This window comes from Ambystoma mexicanum, chromosome 10, assembly GCF_040938575.1.
Source record: "Ambystoma mexicanum isolate Mex_15411 chromosome 10, UKY_AmexF1_1, whole genome shotgun sequence".
NCBI classification, from domain to species: domain Eukaryota; kingdom Metazoa; phylum Chordata; class Amphibia; order Caudata; family Ambystomatidae; genus Ambystoma; species Ambystoma mexicanum.
Genome location: NC_090932.1, coordinates 67,502,964 through 67,530,556, shown reverse-complemented (window position 1 = coordinate 67,530,556; position 27,593 = coordinate 67,502,964). Strand labels below are relative to the sequence as shown.

At 47.0% G+C, this 27,593-nt stretch overlaps 1 protein-coding gene across 1 annotated transcript in view; it reads left to right on the top strand.

The window, feature by feature from the left end:
- Window positions 1-7,006, top strand: part of LOC138491155 (uncharacterized) — a 181,109-nt gene extending 174,103 nt beyond the window's left edge. The window contains exon 5 of the mRNA XM_069617513.1: window positions 4,775-7,006. Coding sequence (XP_069473614.1) covers window positions 4,775-4,861 — 87 coding nt within the window. The 3' untranslated portion in view covers window positions 4,862-7,006. The remainder of the gene's footprint in view (window positions 1-4,774) is intronic.
- Window positions 7,007-27,593: the final 20,587 nt, after the last annotated feature.

Below are 27,593 nucleotides of genomic sequence, written 5' to 3'. Positions count from 1 at the left end.
TGCCCTCTGGCCGATGCCTGCCCCTCCGATGTTGAAGGCCCCGAGCCTTCATGGCTCCCACCACGTTGCTGCTGCTGCTGTGCCTCTGCCCGTGCACTGCCTCCTGCTGACTGCACATCCTACGCCGGCTGGGGTGCAGTCGTTGATGTGGCCATCCCTGCTGGACGTCCGACTCCTGACTGTGGCAGGGATGCCTTCTCCACCAGCCTGGCCACACCGTCAGAGGCAGCTCCACAGGGCACCCAGATGACTGATGGGTGGGAAGATGGCACGGAGGATGACTGGCGCGTAGGGGGTTCAGTTGAGGAGGGGGTCGTAGCAAGCCCCATCAAACAGAGGAATCCGGCCTGGGTGACCTGTCCCAGCAGGCTGACATGGTCAACGAGCCATTCGAGATGACGTGCAGTCTCCTCATGAAAAGACTGCAGGTCACCTTGCATGGCCCGTTGACGCAATGCCACACCAGTCAGGACAGGCTCAACCCGGACCCGGATAGCCACGTCCGCAGGCAGAGGAAGGCCAGTTGTCATTTGCGCATCCCCTGCCTGAAAACGGGTCTGGACGTAGGCATCCCTGCTGGTGCAAGATGATGCAGGGGCAGGATCAGGGACAGGATTGCACACAGGCACCTCCGCGGCGGCCTGTGCTGCCTCCTGTCCATGGTCCTGCACTGCACCACTAGCACCAGTGGGATCCCCACCTCCAGACCCGGTCTCTGTTGCTTGCACGGCCTCCTCCTCCACCAAACCCCCCACCAACCTGGATGACTCCGTGCCATGCTCCCCCGTTGGGCCCTGTGGGGTCCCAGCTGCCCCTTCTGCTTCCGAGGAGTCCAACTCCAACCTCCGCCTCTTGGACCTCCCCCCGGCAGCTGCGGCCTGGGATGCGGCACCGGACTCCTCACTTCCCGACGAGATGGCAACATGGGAGGGGAGCCGGGCCTTGCGTCTCCGGCTGGCGGTGGGATCCCCGCCACTGTGCTCCACAGCACCTTCTCCACCCTCTTCATCAGTTGACGCTGCAGACAGGGAGAAATAAAACACAGGTATCAGGGCACTGTACAATGGACACATACACACATGACAGTTGTACATGAGTGGCATTGGCAAACCTCAGACATGCCATCACAATCCCCAACACACATGTCATTTCAACTCGCACACATGAGCCACACCACAGCCATATCACAACTGCCAGCACCATCCATACCCATACAACAGCATGAGCAGGCAAAGCTGAGCCAGACATCACATGCAACACAGGAAGTGCACCACACATGTACACACACCACCACACTTGCATGCATGTGTACACCTCTGCCAAGTGTCGCAGTGTTCAGATGGGCATCCATGTCACATCTGCCAGTCAGGCTTCCACATCCCGCTGTCACATGCATCCATGTTGCATCACTGTTGCACCCTTGTCAAATACACACAAATGCACATGTACACAGTGCTGATACATGCAGCTGAAAACAACATACATGTGTGACATCACGGACATGTCTACTTACGTACACATTCATCCAAACATGTATGCCCACACAACTGCATTTGGCATGCAAGCCTACACACACAAGCACCATCCATGTCTCACACATTACAGCCTCGCATGTGTTAGCCCCACGGCCCTGTACACCCCCACCCATACTCGACCCCATACAAACATGTGCAACCTGCACACTACTGAAACATCACCACATGCACAGCTCACAATCAGGATGCATGTACACTTACCGCTCGACTCCAGACGGGTCTGCCTCTCAAGGACCTGGACGTGGAGCGCTGGGGATATGCGTTCCAGGACCCTCATCTGATCTTCTGACAAGTGGCCCCGGCGCCCCTTGGCATCCGCTGCCTTCAAGAGGCGCCGGGCCTTTTTCAGGGTCCTAGACCTGAAGTCCTCCCAGCGCTTTTTGACATGTTGGAAGTCACGGACTGCCACCCCCTCCGTGTTGATGGCAGTCACGATGTCAGTCCAGATACGAGTCCGTCCTTCCTTCTCGGCGCGGGAACTTCCAAAGAGGGCATCATACTGCCCCACGACTTGCTCCACCAGGACACCAACTTCGGTGGCACTGAAGCTGGTGCCCCTCTGCCTCTCTGGCCAGGGGTTGTCAGTGGTGCCAGATGTTGCAGTGCCCGACATGACAACCCCAGAGGCAGGAGTGGGTGGGCAACTGGGTCCTGGGGCTGGGCTGTGGAGCGATGGAAACCCAGTCGGGAGTCTTCGGTTCCAGCAGGGGTGGTCACAGCAACAGCACCCTTGGCTGACGTGCAGGCAGCAAATGGCAGGGCACGTGGGCAGCAGGCAGTCAGGCAGCAGCAGTTGGCAGCTGGGAGCATGCTCGGGGCTCTGGGGGGCAGTAGTTCGTCCTTCTGGGCAGGAGCGTGGTCTTCCGTGTGCTTACACGTGGCCAGCTTGATACAGAGTGATTTGGCACGTGAAAATTCTGCACGTCAGCGTGTGAATCAAGAGGAAAGGCCCTTAGCACGTAAGCGCGTCAGCACGCATACGCGATTCCATTGGACCAAAGGCCCTTAGCGCGTATGCGTGTCTGTGACGTATCGCGCATGGGCGTTGCTTTTCGTGGGGTGCGGTGCGTGTGTCTTGCAGGCGTTGGGGTTCACACGCTATTACTTCACAGCGGGTGGGTGTTGGCTACGCGTTCTTCTACACGCAAGGCAGACGGTGAGTGGTACCCTGCTCCCCCAGGCCCGATTGCGTGTGAAACCACACGCGAGCCCCTGAAATACACGTACCCCGCTCCCTCAGGCCCGATCGCGTGTAAAACCAACCGCGAGCCCCTGAAATACACGTACCCCGCTCCCCCAGGCCCGATCGCGTGTTAAAACACCCACGAGCCCCTGAAACACACGTACCCCGCTCCCCCAGGCCCGATCGCGTGTGAAAACACCCGCGAGCCCCTGAAATACACGCGCCCAGGTCAATCGCATGTGAGAAACTTCTCGCGCACCCCTGAAATACACGCGCCCAGGCCAATCGCGTGTGGAACTTCTCGTGCACCTCTGAAATACACGCGCCCAGGCCAATCGCGTGTGGAACTTCTCGCGCACATCTGAAATACACGCACCCAGGCCAATCGCGTGTGGAACTTCTCGCGCACCTCTGAAATACATGCACACGCTCCCCCAGGTCCGATTGCGTGTGGAACTTCTCGCGCACCTCTGAAATACAAGCGCCCAGGCCAATCGCGTGTGGAACTTCTCGCGCACCTCTGAAATACACGCACACGCTCCCCCAGGCCCGATCGCGTGTGGAACTTCTCGCGCACCCCTGAAATACACACGCACAGGCCAATCGCGTGTGGAACTTCTCGCGCACCTCTGAAATACACGCACACGCTCCCCCAGGCCCGATCACGTGTGGAACTTCTCACGCACCCCTGAAATACACGCGCACAGGCCAATCGCGTGTGGAACTTCTTGCGCACCTCTGAAATACACGCGCACAGGCCAATCGCGTGTGGAACTTCTTGCGCACCTCTGAAATACACGCGCCCAGGCCAATCGCGTGTGGAACTTCTCCCGCACCTCTGAAATACACGCACACGCTCCCCCAGGCCCGATCGCATGTGGAACTTCTCGCGCACCCCTGAAATACACGCGCACAGGCCAATCGCGTGTGGAACTTCTCGCGCACCTCTGAAATACACGCACACGCTCCCCCAGGCCCGATCGCGTGTGGGCCTTCTCTCACGTGTAGGACTTTGGCGCACATTTTTTTCCTGCGCAGGGACGCTACCGCCTGCTTTCGTGTGGCGGACATGTATGGGCCTGTGCGCGTCTTTGGCCGTGCGCTGTTTTTCCCTATTCGATTCCATGAATACGTGTTGGAGGCGAGCGTGTGGGCGTTCTGCGCACTTGCCTCCTGTACTTCCCCCGTGACGCCCACATTTTCACGAGTTGTTCCCCATTCTGCGTGTGACGCCCCGTGTTACGCCTACTTTTGTTATGTGCGCCGCGCTATGTGCGAATTCGCTGTGGCCTTATCGCACGGCGTTCGATGACCTGTGCGCCAGCGTGCGCCAGCGTGCGATGCGCACTTTTTCAGCGCACATCCCACATTTTGCGCGTGCACGGACTTCCATAATTGATGTGCAATGTTTCGCTATTTCACTGCGAATCGCACGTTTTCGCACGCGTGCGCCGTTTCTTCGGCGCACATTAATTCCATGAATCGGCCTGTAAGTGCTGCAGCCTAAATGACATCAGGCCACAGTGCATTTCATTCATTTGCATATGCTTTCTACACTACCAACGTGATAAATCATGTCTTCACAGAATCTGCATAGCACCAGGCATGACATCGTTACCATGTCAGGTGGTATCATTCTGTCTGGTTCTAACTAGGCCCCAAAAGGCCAGAAATTCCACCCTAATAGTCTATCACGAGCGAACAGGAAGCCTGAATCCATGACTTCCCTGCCCTTCTTGACCTCTGCGGGGGTGTGTGTGCAAAGTCCCATTGCAGCCCTGTTTTGTTTTAATCGTTTTAATAAATGAGGCCTACTTACCAGCAAAGCTGCCCTAAATCCACGGCGGAACCTGCTGGGAACAATGACAATCCGATCATATGGCAAAATATATTTATTTATTAATATTTCTCAGTGTGTAATTTTGAATTTGTAATGTATACTTTTTTTGATTGAGTGAGGCACATTAATAATGTAACATTTGCGGATGACTATAGCGCCTACTTCCACCCAACATGCCTTCTAACCACACTGGTATCATTTATTTCTGTTTTGCAGCTGAATGACCTTCTAAAGACACAGTTTTCTGGCAGCAACATGACAGTGACGTGGAAGGGAGCACAGGTCGAGAAGACGAGAAGATGAGGAGGCCAGGGTAGAAGTGAAGGTGGCGGCCCTGCATAGAATGCTTCAACCCCTGTGCAATGGACTGCAGCAGGAATCATCAGACTTCAACAAACACAGCGCCGCCCTAGTGGCCAGTGCCATGAATTACCCTGAAAATGTGAAGGCAAATGCGCAGGGATGTTTCATTATTTATTGTGCGACGCAGTAGTTTCTGTGAAAGGAGAGACGCGGCAAAATGGCGTCTCTGCTGCTAACGGTCAAAGTGGTCGGGGAGGAGTGGGAACGGCACAGCCGTGCTTTCGCTTTCAAGGGACACTGTTTTAAGGGCTGTCTCGATGAGCAACCTGCCGCCACAACTTGATGAACTAGTGGCTGAGAAGGCTCCTAAATCTTGAGGTGCCCCCCATCCACTGCCTCCCAACCACCTTTCCGCAGCCCACTCTCTGCAATTAACCATTGGACTGAAGACTGAGAAAATAGCCGAATTCCCTTTTCTGTCTGTGAATTAATATTGTTTCTGCCCTCTTGGTCACTTGTTACAAATGCAAAAATAAATAAATAAAATAAGTATGGGACCGAAGAATCCCAGCTGCCCAATTCTGGAAAGGGAATGTGACTCGAAATCTTGTCTCATATTCATATCTGGAATATGGAAACATACCTATTGGATTTCAAAAATGTATCTTTGATATTTAAAATGTGAGAATTGCAAAAATCTAATATACAATTCTAAAATGTAAGTGGGGGAATCAAAAATAAACCAGGATGTTAAACTTTTTTTTTACACAAATGAAATCATGATTCACAAACCAAACTTTGTGGAAGTTGAACTCGGCAATTATATTTTTGAAAGAGGAATTGGAAAACATATTTAAAAAATTGGACATGCATGCTGGGGCACTAGAATTGCCAAGTGGAAACCATGTTTCCCTTTGACAGTTAAAGCCGGCCCATGAGTGCTCACCCAGCTGATTTTTGGAGCTGAGTGAGCACTTAGTCTTTTCACGGGGCTTGGTCGGCACATCCAGAACGGGTGGTGGGTCGGCACCCCATCCCCCAGAATGGACGATCTGCCCCTGACTACCTGACATACATAAGGTGAGTTTTGCTACATGAATTCTTTCACCCATCTATTCAATATCTCCACATATTCCCCTCTCTGCATTAAACCAGTGTTTTCCTTTCTGACCACCACACCGTGGTCACAGGGTCAGACTGGGGCATAAAAGTGGCTCGGGCATCGATGAAAAGGTGGCCCAGAGTCGAAATGACAATTCATTCGTTTTCTGACAGACTACTTGAGTAGTACTCAAGAGTGAATTATTTTAGGAACATGTGTTGCAAATTGTGCATTTTTAAGAATATTTGTTCAGTAACACGGATCAAATCTACTATCTACTGAGCAACTCATAAAATAGGCCCACTTTGGTCCAAAAAAGTAGCCCATTTTGACCGAACACACTGGCCTACACTGGCAAATTGAGCCTATAATTTCCCAGTTCGAGCCTGCATGGCCATGCCACGATTGTTGGTACAGTGTTTTTGACGAGAAGCATTGGGCCTCATTACAAGTATGGCGGTAAGGCAACAATGGCGCCGTATCGCTACCGGCACCGTTACTACCGTACCGCCATACTAGGAGTTCTGCTCGCAGGTGCCCTTGCGTCAACCAGGTCTGACCGGGTGGCCGTACCGGCACCTGTGAGCAGAACATGATGGTAGCACCGGTAGCGTTATTAATAGTACCAGTCCTACTACCCTCCCCATTGAGCCCATTGGGGCTGAAATGGGAATGGGGATGTACCGGGCCCGGCACCCACGAAAGGGCAAGGACCCGGGTGCGAGTTTGGAGGTAGCCTTGCTGGTAAAACCGGCAAGGCTACCTCCAACCTCGTAATGAGGCTTGTGTTGAATTGTGAGAGCATTACGCTCGTTCCGGATTGTCGGAAAAGCTTCACGGCACAGTACTAAGAGGATGGAGATGCAGCATTGTCACTATCAAAACAAACTGTGAAAAAAATGGAGTATGTTTGACATGCAAATGCAATGATATCTTATACTGCGAAGTCAATATTGATTCCATGTATATAAATATTCAGTATTTATATTGTAGTTTAGCTGCAAACTACCTAAAGTATTTAATTGAAATAAATATGTTGCCAAGATCCTGTCTATCCTATCATCTGATTAATCATGCGTCAACAATGCTTTGTGTGTTGATTGTTTTGATTGTGTGCATTTCTGTTGCTGAGTTTTCTTCTGCACAATGCATCCCACACATTTCACGCTGTGCACTTCCTGCTGTTCTCAAAGCAGAGCATTGCAAGAGGATACAAAGAGGATGGATACTGTGGATACTGAAGGTTCGTGTTCCCTGATTAGGGGAGCAGTGGGGGGCAGAGCACCATGGATGGATGTCGTGCCGAGTGAGAAAGGTGACTTTCTTGGTGGGGTGTAAATCTTTCCCACGGATTTGCCCTAGAAATCAAGGCCAGCGAGGAACCAATGAGGGTTCGGGAAGGATTTCCCTGAGAAATGTTCCAAGTATTGGGTTACATTATGCATTTTACAGCACACTTTCTGTGAAAAATTGGGTACAAACACATACAATTTAGAGCCAGCTGTGTAGGGGGATGAGAGAAACAGAGAGGTGTAAAATAAGGAACAGTGCACAGATGCATTTCCCAATGCATTTTTATGATGGCCCCGCACCCACCAACACAAGTCCAGCATTCTCCCAGTTTAAAAAACATATGTTTATGCTAGATGTACCCTATAATGACAGTATTGCCATTGTAAGGACACATGTCAATGCTGACTATGCCAATATATGCCAATGTACCCACATAACGCCCTCACACTTGCTTATCCCATAATGCCAGTCACCCAATGCTAAGACATCATGTCGATGCTGGCTGTGCTAATGTGTGCCAGTACCCCCAAATAATGATGATACATTCACGCTTGCTTTGTCCCTAAAGCCAGTATTCGCACATGCCAACATTTGAACTTTGCCAAGAGGCAGAAATACGCATTACCCCATATGTGCCACGATTGTTAAATGCAGCAGCTGAACACCGCACCCTAAGTCTCATAATGACATGTAGTGCCACATAATAGTGTGCTTTGATCACGTTTTTAGCAATACTTTTCAACAAATTGCTCTCCTTCCTTCGACTACGATATTTACAAGAAGTGGACTGTGATTTGACTCTATTATTGAATGGTTTTCAGTCAGTAGGATCGACTCTCAATTTTGAAATGCTGAGTGAAAAAAAAACATGCACAACGCAAACAAACCTATAGCCGTTTTAATTCTACTCCATGTTTCTGTTCTACACCGAATTCACAGGGCTGGGCTCTGAAGGATTCTATTGCCATCACAAAAGACTTTAAGGAGTCAGACTGTAATGTGTTGTATTGATTCCGATGCCTTAAATACACACTCGCCTTGGGAGAAGCTGCAACAGGGGCGTAAGAGACCCACAAAATCTGGTGGGGACTGGGGACACCTTGGGGACTTTGCTTTTTTAAATTTATTTATTGTGTTTTTGTCAAAAAACTCGACTTTTCACAAATTTAAAATAGCAGTACGTATTAAATTACATATATTTTCACTGTATAAAACAAGAGAAAAGAAGAAAAGAAAACAGAAAAAATTAAGAAAAAGAAAAGCAGTTCAGAGTACAAAATCCTTCAATTTGGCGTCTCACTTCAGAAGGCTCAGTTCACGTAAAAATGTTACCACTTTCTAGGTCAAAAGGCTTTCATGGCCTGACCATAGCCGGTCCCCAGAAAATTGGGTGTCCACCCCCCATTCCTGGCTTGTCCACAAATCTCACAAACTTTACAAGCCTCTTAACGGGGGCTTTGCTGCAGACACAAACCACAAAGTAAAATGATCTGTCACAACTTGTCTACAACTCATTATTCAGCTAGTGGTGGGTACCGAAAATGCAGTTGCATCCCTATTTTAAAACAAGCATTGGCAACGCCAACCGTTTGGGCTTTAATGTAGGCATGGCAAAGGCACTTGCCAGGCACCACCATAGTGGTATTTGGTATCCACTGATGGTAGCAGCTGCAAAATGATGCAAGTACCTGGACATTTAATAGCTGTGCCTGGCAGGATAAGGAAATGCATAGTGCTAATAGAGTGGCTGAAGGCATCCCTGGATAAGACATTTGTATTACACCAGTAGTATGTTCCCAGCTCCAATTAAGTTATTAGCTAGACAGGGCTTTGTAGTAAACATCCCTGAATCAATGGCTTTATCTAAACCAGAACTGGCACTTTACGTGCCCTTTATAGATCATTCTAGTGTTTTATTTTTAAATGAATAGGTTATTGCGTAAAATGAGTCTGCGGCCTGCATGGCATCCATCCACCAAAAACCCATGAAGGTTGCTAAAATAGCCCAAATAATATGATGCTATGTCGCTCCCTTGCATGGCTTTTTTATTCCCACAAGACACATGTGGCGGGCAGTGCTCTGACCCACCTCACACTGCAGTTAAGGTTCCTAATCCGAATTCGAGCCTAAACAAGCTCCCCCCGGCCTCCGGGCCAACCCTGCGATGCACACCTCCCCTCAGCCACTGTCTTCTCCTGTTATCATGAAATAAAAAGAAGGTTGGTCGGTTCGCCCCTCAATGTTGATGAGGGAAAGACCCTGTAAATACCTTGCGTGGGCAGAGGAAAAACACTCACCGTAAAGGTGCCCACGCGCAGGATTTAAACCTGGGGAAACCCCGTGAGAGACCACCAAACTCTACCACCCATAAATGCTGAAAAAAGAAAATGGTAAATGGACGCACCTCTAAGGATATCACTGATTAAAACACCCTGAGGTGTTTATATATGTATATATATATATATATATATATATATATATATATATATATATATGTTCCCAAAATAAGGCGGTGAAGCCTTCATTGTATGGAGCTGCACTCCCATCAACCCAGAATTACACCAAACAGCGGCTCCAATTGCCGCAAAATACGAAGCTTCAGGAACACCAAGAAGCTGCCCAACAAGATTTGTAGAAAAGTAGAAAAAAGAATTGTATTCAATAATGGCCGTATTAAAAAAAGGCTTCCCAAGATTAGAGAGGCTGGCTGACGCGTTTTGCGACACTCCTGGAGCTTGTTCACAGTTACTCCTCCCTGTGGTTGGAGCCCGAATTTAAACACACAAGATTATTTAACAGACATTTTGGAACAGGCTCATACAACTTCCAATGCGTGCATTGAATGAATGTTAGTATCACGACAATAAACAGAGCTTCATTAAATTGGAAAGTTTCCCAGATGTTACTTTTTGCATCCAAAGTGGATTGTAAATATTACAAGCATTAGGACATAAAGCTGTTAGTTTAACCACATCAAACAAGCCGTCATATAAAGTGTCAGTGCATAGTGAAAGAGAGAAAAAAGACATAACTCAATTATCATCATTTTGCTAAAAGCATATGCCTGTAGTATATGATAAAGTGCGAGTGCCTAACTTCACTATAATGGTTATATTCATAATATTCACAATCATTGATCAAATCCTTGCATAATACTTCCAATGGATCTGTGCCAGTGACACAAATATTTATGATATATCGATTAGATGACACAATATGAAGATAATATGGCAACGCATAAATCATTACAAAGCAACATATCTGTACAGCTTAGTACAGCATCTCCATAATCCGTATTGAAATATTAATGCTGTTAATTAAAAAGATCAGACATTTCCATTAATAGAAAAATAAATACTAAAGTGTCCAATGCAGAATAAAGTGCATGTGCCTAATACATTGACAATATGACAATATTGGCTTAAATTCTAGGATGCAGCAAAAGCCTGCCTAACTGTGTCTTGATGCACTCATGATAGTAACTATTTATCATCATTTCTTGATATTATGCTTTCCATGTTGATAAAGAAACATTGAACCCTTAATCCCAAATGCTAATATCAGTGTAAGTCAATTAAATAAGAAAACATTAAAAAAAAATGTGTGAAAAGATCGGGAACCCTGAAAGAAAATATGTGAAAAGAAAATAAGAATGAAAGAGATAGAAGACAGAAATGGAATGGGTTAGAGAAAATCAGTTAAGTAATCAGAAAACAAATTTGCATATAGTTTTTCTACAAGCAGCAAGCATGAGATGTCAAGAAAAAAAAGATAGAGGGATGCAATCACAGGTGAGAAAGTCTAGATTATCTAAACACCCAAGAACATGTATAATTCCTCATCTATATTATGCCCTTTCGGGTATTTGCTTTCAAAGTCAATTATGTATTTCGTCTCTTCTTGTCTTAGTTGTTTTTCCCTGTCACCTCCCCTTGGGCCAAGAACAACCTTGTAGATACCAAAAAATGTAAGAGTCTTCGGGTCGCCATTGTGAAACTCTGAAAAATGTTTGGCCATAGGATATGCATGGTCTTTGTTGGTGATAGCTCTAATATGTTGTAAAATACACACTTTTAGTTTACATTTGGTGCTACCCACATACCACCTAAGGCATGGCCATGTCAGGACATATACAACTAGTTCATACTCACAAGTGATTTTACCCTTAATTTGCATGGGTGTTCTAAGAATGGGGTGAGTATAGATATTACAATTAAAAGCATATTTACACACTTTGCATTTACTGCATTTAAAAAAGCCATCACATCCCCCTAACAGCCAATCACTGTCCTTTTTGGTGTTGTCTGAGACCATATAACTTTGTACTACAAGATCTTTAATGGATGTACTCTTTCGGAAGGTTATATCCGGGCGTTCGTGTAATATTTTGCCTAAATCGTTGTCCACCGTAAAAACATTCCAATATTTATTGATGATGTTCTGTATGATCGGTGACTGGCTTCCAAAAGTTATAAGTCTGATACTACTGTTTTCTGTACTGTCCTTGAGTGAAGATTTAGATGTCATCAACAAGTCCTGTCTTTTCATATCCCAGACTTTAAGATACTATCTTTCGATGACTTTTTTCAGGTATCTTTGGTGTAAAAAGTTTTGGGCTGTGACTTGGCACGCTGGATCGAAGTCTTCAATATGACTGCAATTTCTCCTTATGCAAATTAATTCGCCATATGGAATGGACCACAAAAGACTTTTGGGGTGATCACTATTCGCATATAACGGAACATTGGCGCCTGTGATCTTTCTGTGAAGTTCGCACCCTAGTTTTTGTTCCAAAATTATTCTCTAAGCAAATTCTCAACATTTCAAGGATCATGGTTGTATGTTCGAGATAATTGAGAGATCTGGTTTTCAGAAAGATTACATAAGCTCTTATGCCATCCTCATGTTGTATTCATGTATATAGAGACACCACATCCATGGTGGCCAATAAGTATGTAGGTTCCCAAGGCAATTCATTGATTTTTCATAAAAAGTCTTTGGTGTCTCTAATATATGAGGGTAGCGTGGAGACAAAGGTGCAGAGGAATTCATCCACAAACTTGGACATATTTTCAAGGAGTGAGCCACATAGTGTCATTATGGGTTTCCCTGGGGGTCTAGTGGGATCTTTGTGGTCCTTAAGGAGGAAGTATATAGTTGGAATGATTGAATGTTTTGTGAAGAGAAATGTCACCATTTCTTCCTCCAGAATACCTAAATTTTGCCATTTTATTAGGAAGTTCCAAACTTTATTTTCCATTTCTTCAATAGGATTTTTTGCAAGCTTCTCATAGCATTTCACATAGTCCTGTTTGTTCATTAAAACAATATTGCAACCCTTATCCGCTGGTTTTACTATATACTTGTCCATTTTACATATGTCAGACAGAGCCTTTTGTTGTTTCCAAGAGATATTACTCCTAATATGTTTTTTGTTTTTTCTTCTTTCTAGTTTAAGGTTGTCAATCACTACATTGGAAAAAGCTTCAATGTTTATATTCTGAGCACTCAATGGATTAAACTTAGATTTGCATTTAAGTTTACTTTTGGATGGCCAATCTGTACAAATTCCTAATGTTTCTAAGCTATTAGTTTCTGAAATTGTAGATACATTGTAAGCGATATTCAATCAACACTACAGCTAAGTCAATGCCTAGTCTGGGATGCTGAGGAAAACCCTTATTGACGTATTTTTATGTCCAGTTCAATACTCTGGATGACAACACTTGTATAACACCCCACTCTTAGAGTCCCCCTGACCCCACTGAGCCAAGAAGTAGGTTTATTTTGCAAATTTAAAAGGTTTATTTGGACAATTCAACAATATATATCTATCACACTTTATAAATAAATTGATAACTGATACCACACTTCAGAATATGATCATGATCAACAATGGATAATGTTACAGGGGTACACTGATTTGGTTACTTAGGAGTAGTGTAGAGGATGAGGTAGCTGAAAATGATTGATGGTTTCAAGGAAATGCAAGGTGGAATAAAATGCAGTACAGAAATAACTTGTTATGATTTTAGCAAAAGGTAATATGATCACTTTTTCTTTTGACAATTCACTCCCCCCCCTATGCAATACAAGAAATGGAAGGAGAGCACACAGTCTTCTAGAATCCCAACAATTCACACTTTATAATGCAATACACGGTTCCAGTTCCCCCAGCAAGCTTAGAGAAAACAGGGATGAGTTTTAAACACAGGCGAATTACTTTAATGTGGTTTGCAAGGAAGTGAAAAGGTGCTAAAATTGCTTTTAATTCCCTCTAGAGGTTCAGGGTGAGTGAGAGATGCTGGTTGGTATTAGTTCAGGCTCACCACTTTAGCAATGCTCTATGAGTTATTACCAGGTTGCAAACGGATTTTAACAAAGGAAAGAATGGAGCTGCTATTTTGACAAGTGGAGAAATTGAGCCAAAATCGCATATTCCTGGTAAATTTTGTGTGCGTAAATCGCGATTGCGGAAAAAGTATAAGAAGTAGGTTCGTTGGAAAGCCTAGAATCACAGCTTTAAAATGAAAGTTAAATTTCGTTCCTAGCCCAAACCGTTCCAGAGATACGGACGATTTAATAAAGGTAGATTTTCGGATTTAAAGTAAAACTCAATGACAGGTGAAGGCTTGCAGCTGCAGAATTGACAGGTGACAGTTGTGCAGCTTTACAAATGACAGATGACACGATTTCTAGGAGGCAGTTCTACTTAGGTTAAAATGGCTTGAATTAGATTATTTTAACTAAGAGATTGGTTCTGCACAGTTCTGCTAGGTACTCACAATATAAATTTGAACTAGGCCTCGTCACGGATCTGGTCAACACGTCCGGCATCGGTTCTGTCTGCTCGGCGGGTCAATCAGGCACCAGTTCTGCTCACAGCGATCTGGATCTCTGGTTCTGCTCACAGCAGTCTGGGTCGGGTCTGCGGTTCCGGCAAAAGTTCTTGGCAGGGAATTCAAACAGCTCGCCCGGCTGTTGAATAGTTTGCAAATGATTTTAAGGATGCTGAGGCCTGCTGAGAAGAGTTCTCAGTTTGTGGGTTTAGGCCCTTGCTTTAAGTTCTGAAGTAAATTTCTGGTCTCTGAAGATTGATGGATGTGAAGTCTGGAGTCTCCCGGTAGAGCGTCCCGCAGAAAATGGAATTGAATTTCTCTACCTGTCCCAGCAGTCTCTTGTTATGTGTTTTGAAAATGGGTGTGTGCCTGGGCCTAGCTAAGCCTGCCCCTCTCTACTTGTCATTGGCCCAATTCTCCCCTCTCACATGATTGGGGGAAGGAAATGGATTGTCATCATGATGAGGTCTGTTTATGGGTCAGAGGATCCTCCCCTGGTCAATTTGCCCACAAATCTATATTTGATTCAAATACATATTTCCCAGGTACACAAGTGGTTGACATTACATGTACATATTACACCTTGCTTAAGGTAGTCTCTGTTCCGCCTCTGGCGTTTCTAGGAGCTTGCATTAAAAAATGGCAACTTATTTTCGATTTTAGTGGGTTGTGCAATATGGGATTTTCATCAAAAATTATACAAAGGTACATTTCCCTTCCACATATATCCCAGTAACTTTCCATGTCTCTAGCTTAAACACATTGTCTGCAATATTCATAATTAGTGGGGTTTTTCCCCAGAACATGGTACAAATTGGAGTTTGGACTCAAATCGTGAGGGCATTTTTCAAACTAAGACTCTCAAAGTTGTACATTCCTGTCATTTGGTTACAATAAGTTATAACTGTTTCTATAAAATATATATTTGTTGCAATTCAACTCCCCAAAGTGTTTGGGTCCGCCTCCAGAAGTCTGGGTGGGTCAGTGATCACATGTCTCTCCTTGCTGGCAGAGGGCTGTTGACAGGAAACACTCAAAATTAACATACCCCATTCAACAGAAAGGGGCTATTGTCTCTCTCCTCCAGGCTGAAGGGGAAACCCCCTCCCTCTCACTCAGAAGGGCCATGTGATATCCTGCCTCCTGTGGTGAGTCTCTGGGGTGTTAAGAGTTCTCAGCCTCTTGGCCTCTGGGAACAGCAGGTGGCTAAGATTTTCAATTAACCAACAAGCTTTGAAGTCCCTGCCCCTCTTGCAACTCCTAAATACAGTTACCCTGTCAGAGTTTAGACCGCTAGCGCCGCCTTGGGGAATTTGTCGGTACTGCATCCATTTTTGAGTTGTCTTGAATTACTGCATTTCAATAGAGTGGTCTTTTGCTTGATAGTATAGGACCCTTGCTTAACATTGTTTTGATGGCATCCTTACAGTAGAGTGGTGATGTGGAACCCCCCACAAGAAGGTTGTATCTTTGGAGTGGTTTCGTGCCAACTGCGCAGTTCTCCTATTCTGGCGTGAATGTGGGCGGCGATAGCTCATCCCCACATCCACCCAGTCTATTGATTTAGTTTGTTCCGGGATAGAATAATGGGTGGCGACAGCTCATCCCCACATCTACCCAGTCTATTGATTCAACATGGGTCAAAACCCTTGACAACACCATCCGAAAGCCCGGTGACTTTAACATTGTAAGTTGACTAGAGTGGTAAGAGTATTCATATCACCTATAATTATGTCTGTCTGATCTTCCAGCATTGTTTTAGGTTTCTTTTTGTATGTATCAGTTGCGAAGAACTTTTTCCAATGCAATTTGCTTACAAAACAGTCCAAAACCAGTCTTGTCTGCACATAATCATAACCTGCCAGTGGACAAAAGTTTAAACCCAGCTTCAAAACCTTGGTCTCTTCCGGGGTCAAGACATGATCGGATAAGTTGACAAATTGTTGTTCGTTGAGGCTTTGCTTAATATTTTTATTCATTTGCCAGAGAGCAATGATCTTGGCGCAGGGTTGCTGTTTGAACTTGTTGTCCCTCTGTCCCCTCCTCGTTGTTTTCTTGCTCCTCTTCCTCATCCTCTTGTTGCAGCTGCGGATCCTTTGGTCTTTTTGCTGTTTGGGCGGCCATCTTGACATAACAGCCTCATCTCCTCTAAAAAATTGAGGTGCACTGTTGGTTCATCATCTTCATTTTCTGTGATGTCTGATTCGGATTTGGAGGCTGTTGACTCTTGGTTGGCTTCATTCTCTGACCCTGATAGAACCACTGTCTCCTTTACCTTCTGTGTCATGTGATCAAAACGGTGTGCAAAAGTGTACACTCAACCTTGTTCATAATCACGTTTATCTAGTAGAAACCTTCGCTGTTTCCTCAATTTGATATCTTCTTCATATGATTTAAGACCATTATTGATGTTGATTTTAAGTTTTTTCCCTTCTTCACTCTCCTTGATATTCTTTAACTTTTCTTCAAGCTCCCCTATTTTTGTGAGGATTCTAGTGCGATCGCTTCCAGCATATTTTACCAGAATGCGTAAGAAAGTGTTAGAACATTGATCATAAGCGTCTCCCCACTCTCTCAGCATGATTGGATCTTGCTCCTCAAAAGATGGTATTGTGAGGATTCTCAAACCTCGTAGGATCCTCCCCACATCCAGATAGTTCTGTAGGGAGTGTTCTTCCCACCATTTGCTTGTTTCTTTTTTGCGTAGTTTTTCCAATTCTTTCAACATCAAAATGTCATTCTTTTCCATTGTCTTTTCTGTTCCTACTGTCTCTTTCTCTTTGATAGATGACAGGGTTTCATTGAATGGGCTAGCTGCCTGTTCCCTTCTTGCAGCCTCTATGCATTCTTGGAAAGCCATGGATTATTTATAATTAAGTACTATCAGAGCTCCAGGAGTCCAGGCGCAGGAGTGGCACAAACCAACCACCCCCTCCAAGGTTTTGGCGCCTGCAAGCGAAGGCTTACGCAGACATCAGCAACCCCAGCGGGGAAAGAGGGTTAGGGAACGCTGGTTGGATGGGTACGGGGAAGTAGGAATACCGGATTGAGGTTGCAGGGTACAGTATTGGATAGGACACGGGAAAAATAGGGAAAAAATCATTCAAAACCAAGTTATGACATTACATTCACTCATGCATTGCCACACCCATTTGGGGAGTGATTCCAAACAAACAAAACAATAGAGCACTTAGCTCTGGGTTTGAGTGCTGGCCACCTGCCTGCGCACTCCAGGTCCGGTCGGTATCAGAAGCGATCGATCGCTGTAAAAAGAGCAAGAATTAGGCAATGCTCCCTATAGCTCTGAATTACAGCGACACAGCAACTATTCACTCATGCATGCACATTGTCCCATTCTTCAGAACACGGAGATTAGTGTGTAAGCCACGCGGGGCCCCTGCCGTGTCTTTGTTCCCCCCCGACTCTCACACCAGAATAGGGGCTCATAAGGCTGAAGCGTCCTCACACCTCAACTAGTACTGTTTTGAGCCGGCTGTGTTTCCTGGTCGTCAATCCGTGCGTTTAAAAAGAACCGCACATGGTTAAAGACGCTCCGGCATTGTTTTGGGGTTCTGGGCGTGACATGCGGGAGCCGCACGTGGCCTACGATTAACCGCAAGCGCTGTTAGTTCACACTCGCATGGGTTAATGCGAAACTCAAAAGTAACGTTGCCTCCTGGATTAAATGTCATCCAGTGCAACTGTGCACAGAACTTAACTTAGCCGTGCGCAGGGGGGCTTAAGAGTGTGGGCGTTAACCCCCTGCGCTTTATTCCCCATTAACTCTCTCTCCCGCAGCTGGGCATGCATGCGTCACTTATCTGAGAGCCTCGAGGGGCCGGGTTGAAAGATCCGTGGGGTGTGGCCCCTCGCGTAGTCCCCTCAGGCTGGAGCTCCGGAAGATGCGACCGCTCACGATGAAGTTCTGAGCACAAGCCCCGTGCTCGGAGCTTCGCGCATGCGCGCCGGCTCGCCACACCCCATGTGGCCTGAGAAGTGTAGTTCCTGCCGCCGGGTGTGCTGGGAAATGTGGTCCTGGAAGGTTTCTTCCTATGGAAAGGATGAAGAAGCCTTCTGTAGGGCAAAACACTATTCCCTCGCACGCTGGGCAGTCTGTACTTCTGCCTGGCACTTCTGGTACCCTGACAGTACTCCCCCCCTTCCGAAGGGTTCGAGGATTGGGTTTCCCGGGATAAGTAGCATGAAAGAGTTTCACAAGTTTCGGAGCATGGACATTACAAGCTGGTTCCCAGGAGTGGTCTTCAGGCCCATACCCAACCCACTCTACCAAATAGTGCACCTGACCATCGCTTCGTAGTTGTGAGTTCAAGATAGCTTGCACCTCATAATCGGGGTGACCCTGCACCAACACGGGTGGTGGTTTCATAGTACGAATAGTAGGTCTAGCTGGTTTGAGTAAAGACACATGAAACGTGGGATGGATTTTCATTTGAGTTGGCAAGGCCAAACGAACAGCCACCGGATTTATTATCTCAGCGATCGTGAAAGGCCCAAGATACCGGGGTTGTAATTTACGAGGACCCTGTAAACGTATATGCTGGGTGGATAACCATACCCGATCCCCCTGGTGGTAAATGGGACTAGGGCGCCTTTTCTTATCCGCATAAGATTTATAGGTTTCTTTGGCCTGTTGTAGGTTGCGCTGTATATCCCCCCATACTTGTTTTACGTGTGCATGCCGTCCTACAAGCGTGGGTAAATCTAAAGAAGGGGCTATCGGCGACATGGGCATGGTCCTTGGATGATAACCGTACATGCCAAAAAACGGCGTATACTTTGTTGAGCTGTGCACAGAATTGTTGTAGGCAATCTCGGCCAACCAGACATATTGCACCCAGGAAGTTTCGGCAGTGGTGGCATAACAGCGCAAATATTGCTCTAGCCCTTGGTTGACCTTTTCAGTCTGCCCATCGGTCTCAGGATGGTAACCAGACGACAGGCTGACTTCCATATTGATCAGTTTGCAGAATGCCCGCCAGAATCGGGATGTAAACTGAGGTCCCCTATCCGTAACAACACGAGAGGGAAGACCATGTAGACGTACTACATTATTAAGGAACAACTCAGCTACCTCCCCCGCAGTGGGCACGCCCTTGCAAGGGACAAAGTGACCCATCTTAGTGAGGGAATCAACAATGACTAGGATCGAAGTGTGTTTATCCACTGGTGGTAAATCCACAATTAGATCCATTGTTACGGTATGCCACGAAGCTGATGGCGTTGGTAGGGGTTGCAGTAATCCTGCCGTTTTTTGATGGCCAGCCTTTTGTCGACTGCATGTGTCACAGTCGGATACGTAAACTCGAGTATCTCGCAACATAGTGGGCCACCAAAAATGTCGCGCCACATTTCTTTGCGTTTTTGCTATACCTGGGTGTCCAGCTAGTGTGGAATCATGACACCACTGCATTACCTCAGTCCGCAACTCTGGCGTGGGCAAATACAAAGCTTTTTCATAATAGGGAAGGCCATTCACAATAGTATGTTTGGACCCTCTAGTGCTCCATTCTTCTAACTCCGAAGCTGACATATTTTCTAGCACATCCTCAAAGATGTTAGGTCTACCAACCACTCCTATAATCTGGTGTGGGGGTATTATTGGTCGGGCCTCACTCACTTGCTTCTCCTCAGGCTCGGGATACCGAGACAAGATATCAGCTTTACGATTGTCGGTCCCAGGCCGATACGTGATAAGAAAGTCGTAATCGGCAAAGAACAGAGCCCACCGTAATTGGCGGTGGCTGAGTGTTTTAGCGGTTTTTATGAACTGCAAATTGCGGTGGTCGGTCATGACGGTTATTTTCTGACGGGCCCCTAACAGATAATGCCTCCATTCTGCAAAGGCGGACTTCACTGCCAACAGTTCCCTGTCGGCTATGGTATAATTTGTTTCTGCCGAGAGCAGCTTCCTGGAATGGTAGGCTACTGGGTGTAGAAGGCCAGTCTTAGGATCACGCTGGGAGAGGATTGCTCCCAGAGCATAACTAGACGCGTCCGTTTCTATCACAAATGGTATTGACAGATCTGGATGCCTTAACACTGGTGCGGACGTGAATGCCGACTTGAGTTGTTGAAAGCCACGCTCGGCAGATTCGTCCCAACGAAATGCTCGACCCTTCCGTAATAGCGTAGTTATCGGGGTTACCAGTTCTGAGAAATTTTTAATGAATCGCCGATAGAAATTAGCAAAGCCAAGAAAGGCCTGCACTTCCTTCACGGAAGTGGGTGCTGGCCAATCCAAGATTGCTTGAACCTTTCTTTTGTCCATTTGTACTCCTGACGGGGTCAAAAGGTACCCAAGGAATTCAACCGTGGTGCAGTGGAATTCGCACTTTTCAAGCTTGGCGAACAAGTTGTGCTCTCTAAGGCGTTGTAAAATCGTCTTCACATGCTGAACATGCTCCTGCATATTTCGTGAGTAAATTAAGATGTCGTCTATATACACGACAGCGAATACATCAAGATACTCACGAAGCACTTCGTCAAGGAAGTGTTGGAAAGCTGCAGGGGCATTACAGAGACCAAACGGCATCACTTGGTATTCATATAAACCAAATTTTGTTCGAAAAGCCGTTTTCCACTCGTCCCCAGCTCTGACTCGCACCAGGTGGTAAGCCCCTCTTAGGTCCAGTTTAGTGTAGACTGTAGCGTCTCGCACCTGATCTAATAGAACTGGTATTAGGGGTAATGGGTATCGATTTTTTACTGTGATGCTGTTAACCCCGCGATAGTCGATGCAAGTTCTTAATTCACCAGACTTTTTGGGGACGAAAAAGAGCGGTGACGAGACTGGCGAGTTGGAATGCCTAATAAACCCACTGCGTAGGTTATCATCGATGTATTTTCTAAGGTGGGCCGTTTCCACCTCGGTAAGGGCGTAGATACGGCTACACTGGAGTACTGCCCCTGGTTCTAGATCTATACGGCAATCGAAAGACCTATGTGGTGGTAATGTCTCAGCTGCTTGTTTGTCAAACACGTCCTTGAACCCATGGTATTCTGTGGGCAAACGCTGGAGGTCTTGCACCTCTGTCAGCATTATAACGGGCCGTAGAGGGGAGTCATGATCATTCCGAGGGACTATACAACCTTTTTGACAATAGTCTGATGAAAAGGTAACTGTGCCTGTTGACCAGGACACCTGTGGGTCATGCTTCCTGAGCCAGGGAAGCCCCAAGATTAGGCGAAACTGTGGCGCAGCTATAAGGTCGAACTGCACCTTCTCGAGATGAGTTCCCGAGCAACGCAGTTCCAGAACTTGGGTTCTATGGGTTATGGGCCCGGAACTTAGGACTGTGCCATTCACTGCACGTACTGCCTCTGGATTTTCCCTTCGGCATACTGGTATGCTTAATTTGGCAGCATAAGCTATGTCTATGAAATTACCCGTTGCTCCTGAGTCCAGAAACAGCGTAACCTGGGTTTCTTGGTCTAGAAAACTCAAGCACCCTTGCAGAGAAATATGTGGTGTGTAACTTGTACTGTTGTTCCTTGGGGCCATTAAAACATCCTGGCTCGACTGTATGACCCTTACTGTCGAGCTGACGCGTTTCCCTGCACCCTGGGTCTCGAGGGACATTCTCGGACAAAATGTCCTGAGGTTCCGCAGTACATGCAAAGACCCTCCTTTTGTCGGCGATCCCTTTCTTCCTTAACAAGGGGACCCCGGGCAGCACCAATCTGCATGGGCTCTTCCCCACTCGCTTTCTCGGGTGTTCGTGCTGAGCGTGACTGATCTAGACGGGCAAACGGGCGTAAATCTCCGCGTCGCTTATCTCCCCGTCGCTCTGCCTGACGGTGATCCAACCGCAGAGCTAGATCAATCATAGCTGGGCAGCTAGTGGGTTGTGGGTCCACCTGGGCGATTAAGTCCTTTAATTCATCCCGCAAACCTTGGTAAAAAAGGGACATCCTTTTTTCCCTAGGCCAATCAGCCTCAGCTACCAGACGATTGAACTGAGTCACGTACGTGATCAGCTCCCTGTTGCCTTGTCGTAAGTTTAATAGCTCTCGGTCCCTACACAATGCTGCAGCTCTTCGATTGAATATTTTTTCGAATTCGGCCAAAAACTCGTCCCAATCATATAGGACACCATCATCCCGTTGTATCAGCGGATTTGCCCATGCCGCCGCATCACCACTAAGATAAGAAATCACGAAGGCTGTTCGTGCCTGTACAGAGCGAAAGGCGGCAGGCTTGGTGAGAAAATGTAGCCTACATTGTGTAATAAATGTCTGGAACTTATGGGGGTCTCCAGAATACCTCTCCGGAGGAGCCAAGGGAACCACTGATTCAGGAGTGACTTGAACCTGCACTGGGGTCGGGACTGGTATCCCTCCACTGGGCAGGGGGGCCACCTGAGCACTAAGGCTGCGCACCTGAGCAGCCAAGGTAGCATAATCCTGTCTAGAGGCGGCTAACTCGGCCTGCAAATCCTGTAACACTTTAGTAAGCTCTTCCACAGTGGGGATGGGTCGTACCACTCGGGCGCCTGTCATACGTGGGCTTGTGCTACTATCAGGGCTCCAGGAGTCCAGGCGCAGGAGTGGCACGAACCAACCACCCCCATCCAAGGTTTTGGCACCTGCAAGCGAAGGCTTACGCAGACATCCGCAACCCCAGCGGGGAAAGAGGGTTAGGGAACGCTGGTTGGATGGGTACGGGGAAGTAGGAATACCGGATTGAGGTTGCAGGGTACAGTATTGGATAGGACACGGGAAAAATAGGGAAAAAATCATTCAAAACCAAGTTATGACATTACATTCACTCATGCATTGCCACACCCATTTGGGGAGTGATTCCAAACAAACAAAACAATAGGGCACTTAGCTCTGGGTTTGAGTGCTGGCCACCTGCCTGCGCACTCCAGGTCCAGTCGGTATCAGAAGCGATCGATCGCTGTAAAAAGAGCAAGAATTAGGCAATGCTCCCTATAGCTCTGAATTACAGCGACACAGCAACTATTCACTCATGCATGCACATTGTCCCATTCTTCAGAACACGGAGATTAGTGTGTAAGCCACGCGGGGCCCCTGCCGTGTCTTTTTTCCCCCCCGACTCTCACACCAGAATAGGGGCTCATAAGGCTGAAGCGTCCTCACGCCTCAACTAGTACTGTTTTGAGCCGGCTGTGTTTCCTGGTCGTCAATCCGTGCGTTTAAAAAGAACCGCACATGGTTAAAGACGCTCCGGCATTGTTTTGGGGTTCTGGGCGTGACATGCGAGAGCCGCACGTGGCCTACGATTAACCGCAAGCGCTGTTAGTTCACACTCGCATGGGTTAATGCGAAACTCAAAAGTAACGTTGCCTCCTGGATTAAATGTCATCCAGTGCAACTGTGCACAGAACTTAACTTAGCTGTGCGCAGGGGGGCTTAAGAGTGTGGGCGTTAACCCCCTGCGCGTGATTCCCCATTAACTCTCTCTCCCGCAGCTGGGCATGCATGCGTCACTTATCTGAGAGCCTCGAGGGGCCGGGTTGAAAGATCCGTGGGGCGTGGCCCCTCGCCTAGTCCCCTCAGGCTGGAGCTCCGGAAGATGCGACCGCTCACGATGAAGTTCTGAGCACAAGCCCCGTGCTCGGAGCTTCGCGCATGCGCGCCGGCTCGCCACACCCCATGTGGCCTGAGAAGTGTAGTTCCTGCCGCCGGGTGTGCTGGGAAATGTGGTCCTGGAAGGTTTCTTCCTATGGAAAGGATGAAGAAGCCTTCTGTAGGGCAAAACACTATTCCCTCGCACGCTGGGCAGTCTGTACTTCTACCTGGCACTTCTGGTACCCTGACAAGTACAGTATCAAGTTCCTGAAGCACTCAAAAACACTGAATGGGATGGTGAATCCAAAAAACAATTGGGCGTGCGTGCAGAGGTCACTTGATTGCACAGAAAAATGTCTGTGCGGTGAGTCGAGATGAAAAGGAAGGCACACAGTAACAGCACCCAAGCCGTGTGCTTTTCAACAACACAGTGAAGAAAGGAAGCACTTACCCCCGCAGTGTTTTCCGGCTGTGTCCTACGACGCTGTCAGTCTCCACCTACTCGGGCGGCAGGCTGCTCGCAGCTCACCGTGTGTTATGGATGGAGTAAAAGGAAGTCCTTAGTGTGTCCGTTCCTCGCTGCTTCCAGGAAGCGTTTGACGCCGCGCGGCGTGTTGAACACCCAAAGCGCTTCCGAGCGCGTTTAAAAAGATTCTTGCCGGTGCTGCCCCACGCTGCAATGTCCTCAGCGTGAATATATGTTTCCAAAATAAGGTGGTGAAGCCTTCATTGTATGGAGCTGCACTCCCATCAACCTGGAATTACACCAAACAGCGGCTCCAATTGCCGCAAAATACGAAGCTTCAGGAACACCAATGAGCTGGCCAACAAGATTTGTAGAAAAGTAGAAAAAAATAATTGTATTCAATAAGGGCAGTATTAAAAAAGGCTTCCCAAGATTAGAGAGGCTGGCTGACGCGTTTCGCCACACTCCTATGGCTAGTTCATGTGTGTGTATATATATATATATTTATCTTATTTATATAAAATGTTAAATATATAAATACGGTCACAGACCCATAACCAACAGTTGATCAAACCATATTATAAATTAGTCATAAAATAGCCGTCGTCATCAACGGAGGAGGCCGGAATACCTTCCCGCTCTCTCGCCCGTCCTCTGCTTCTCTGTCTCTCAGTCAGTCTCTCACCAAAAACCTGCATGTTTCCTCTCCCTGGGCCATATCAAACCACCTGGCTAAAGGGAAGGGAAGGGGTCAGCATCAGAAAACAAACACTTCTCCTGAGGTGCCCTAAAGGACCCCCTGGTGCCAGCAGACACCACCGCCTGCTATTACACCACAAGAGCACCCAGGATTGACTGAAAGGCAAAATGGAGGCCAACACCATTTCTATTTATACCACGAAAATAATAGGGAAATGCTCCCTATTCACATTGGAGACCCACATACTAGGTTTTTCAATTTATGAACATTAAGAGGCCAGGATTCCCTGTTCAGTTTGCAACGCGCTGGGACTGCGCATGTTTACAAACTGTATATCTGACTCACATTGGCACATGCCACATTCCCTCTAATAAATCCTCCCCATGCCGGCCTGCACCTGAGAGAGGGGGCCACTTGATTTACCTTATTACAGTGGCTGAGGTCTCAGGAGGTGGAGAGTCGCAGTCAGACTCTCACTGTCTCCCTAAAACACACGCTGCTGTCAGTTAGTCACTGAGGCACACGTTACTGCCTGGCTTCTCCTTCGTTCTAGAAACACCGAAGGCTTAGGATGCGTAGCATTGCACGGCACAGAAGGGGCACGTGCAGTTTGTTCTCTGGCCTGGGCACGTTGCAAATACGAAGGCACTGGACACGTGACGCGTGAGCAAACAGCAGAAGTTTGTGTTTTAGACCGCTGCTGCAGAGTATGAAGAGTTAACTTGTACTTTAAATTTTACACACTGACATTGACAACTGCAGAGGTAACGCTGCAGAGACACAAATTCCAAATTCTGGGGGGATAAATGCAATGATATACGCCCTACCTAAAATTGTGGGGGGGATATGTCCCCTCTGTTCCCCCCCATGTCCTATGCCCTTAGAAGAAGAGCACCAGAGGTTCGATCCCCGGGTCCCCACTTAGAAACCTCTGGGTATTAAGCACGTTATAAATAACCAATTACAAAGGCGAGCTTTACATAAGGATCCAAAGACAAACGAGATTAACACTTATTTTGGAAGGTGATAAGGGTTTACTGGTTGGAGACTACTGCAGAAGTCTTGGTGTGCAAGTCCTCTTTGCTATTTCTCTCTTTAGAGGTGGCTGGAAGGGTAGAGGGTGTTGGAAGCTGTGCTTTGATATTACAGAACTGGCTGATGTCTGACTGCTCTGGCCCCCAAAAAGAGCAGCAGGGGTCAGTGCGCCGTTCGCCTGATTCTGACTGGCGTAAGTAAACAAAATGAGCCCATGTCGTGAATAGAAAGGGATCCAGAACTTTCCTCGTACCTGCTATTCTCAACCATTGAACAGCATGGAGGCTAAGGATCTCTCTGGTTAATGGCATCTCTCCGTCATCCCCGGAAGCTACGGCCTGCAGGGCACCGAGAAGGACCTAAGGTGCAAAGTACCGCGAGAGTTTATTCAGGATGTGCAACTCTGTGGGATGTGCGGTCAGCAGCTGAAATATTTGATGATAACGTGTTGCTAATTCCATAGCACATTGTTGCAACACACATCTGAGTGCCAGCTTGTACATCACCTCCACACTTAGTGAGGAACAAAAACACGTGCCATGCCTTAAATATTTCACCCACAACACAAACCATCTCCAGGAGCGTGGCCTTGTTGACAACTGGGTCCAGAGGGAGCAAGAGGAGAGTTAGTGACACAGGGGAATTCTATGTGGCACGATACCACGGATATTTTAATATTCGGATGTTCAGGACTTGGAGTGATATGACCCACAAGCTCTGAACTGCCCACAGCACGGGCTTTGGCTGTGTGAGATGGCCGCCCTTCCATAGTCTATGGGGCCTTGCCGTGGTTTATTAAGAGCTTGTGACGTTGGAAGCTGACGGGATTTATCACCCCAGCATTCCATGGCAATGTTTGGCAACTTGCGTTAGTGACAAGAAAAAAGAACGGCGCGAAAAGTCACCTGAATAATAGTGTTTCAGTCATTCTTGCTAAGAACAGTCATAATTCTGTTTAAGTGGGGCTTCGAGTCTACATTATATAACCTATGTGTGGGAGGAATCGGGCCTGTTGTAGGTGGAGGGAAAGCACAAGGGAAACGAGTTTACCTTGGAAATAAGATGCTAGAGAGAGAGTCTTGGGTGCAATGCCCCTGCTGTGCCAACTCAGCCTTAAAACCCCCGGCCTCTACGCAAAAGCGATACATTGACTGGCACACAGTGGATAATAATGGTAGCAATGATAATTAGGGCGCTTATAAAGTGGGCACATCTGGCATGAATTCTTCAATACATTACCCACTTGTTATAATACAGCGCCTTCTGCTAGATTCTCCTGATTCCAAGCACCGTAACAGGAGTGATCGTAGTGCACAGCTTATCCACTAAGGGAGGATAATGGGCTGAGAAAGCACTTTCAGGAATTAAACAAGTATAGTGTCATAATCATGCAAAGTGGACATGTTCCTTTTTAGAATCATTTATCCAAAGCATGATGCAATATATTGAGTTCATGTGACAGGGCGGTCGTTTTGGTGTTTTAATAAATATGAACTAGAATTTGCTATTGGAAATGGCATGCTGCTTTCATGACTGACGTGTTTAATCTGTAGTGCATGGTTTGAACATACTAGCCTGTCCTTCCATCAGCTGGGTCACGACTTGAAGCCAATCAGGAGCACATGTTAGGGGAGGTCCCTTTTCCGTTCGCCTGAAGGCACACGAGTCCTCCAAGCTCCCTAAAGAGAGTGGAGAGGGACACAACATCCTCTCAAATGGCGTCCCTCACCAGAGGCAGTCT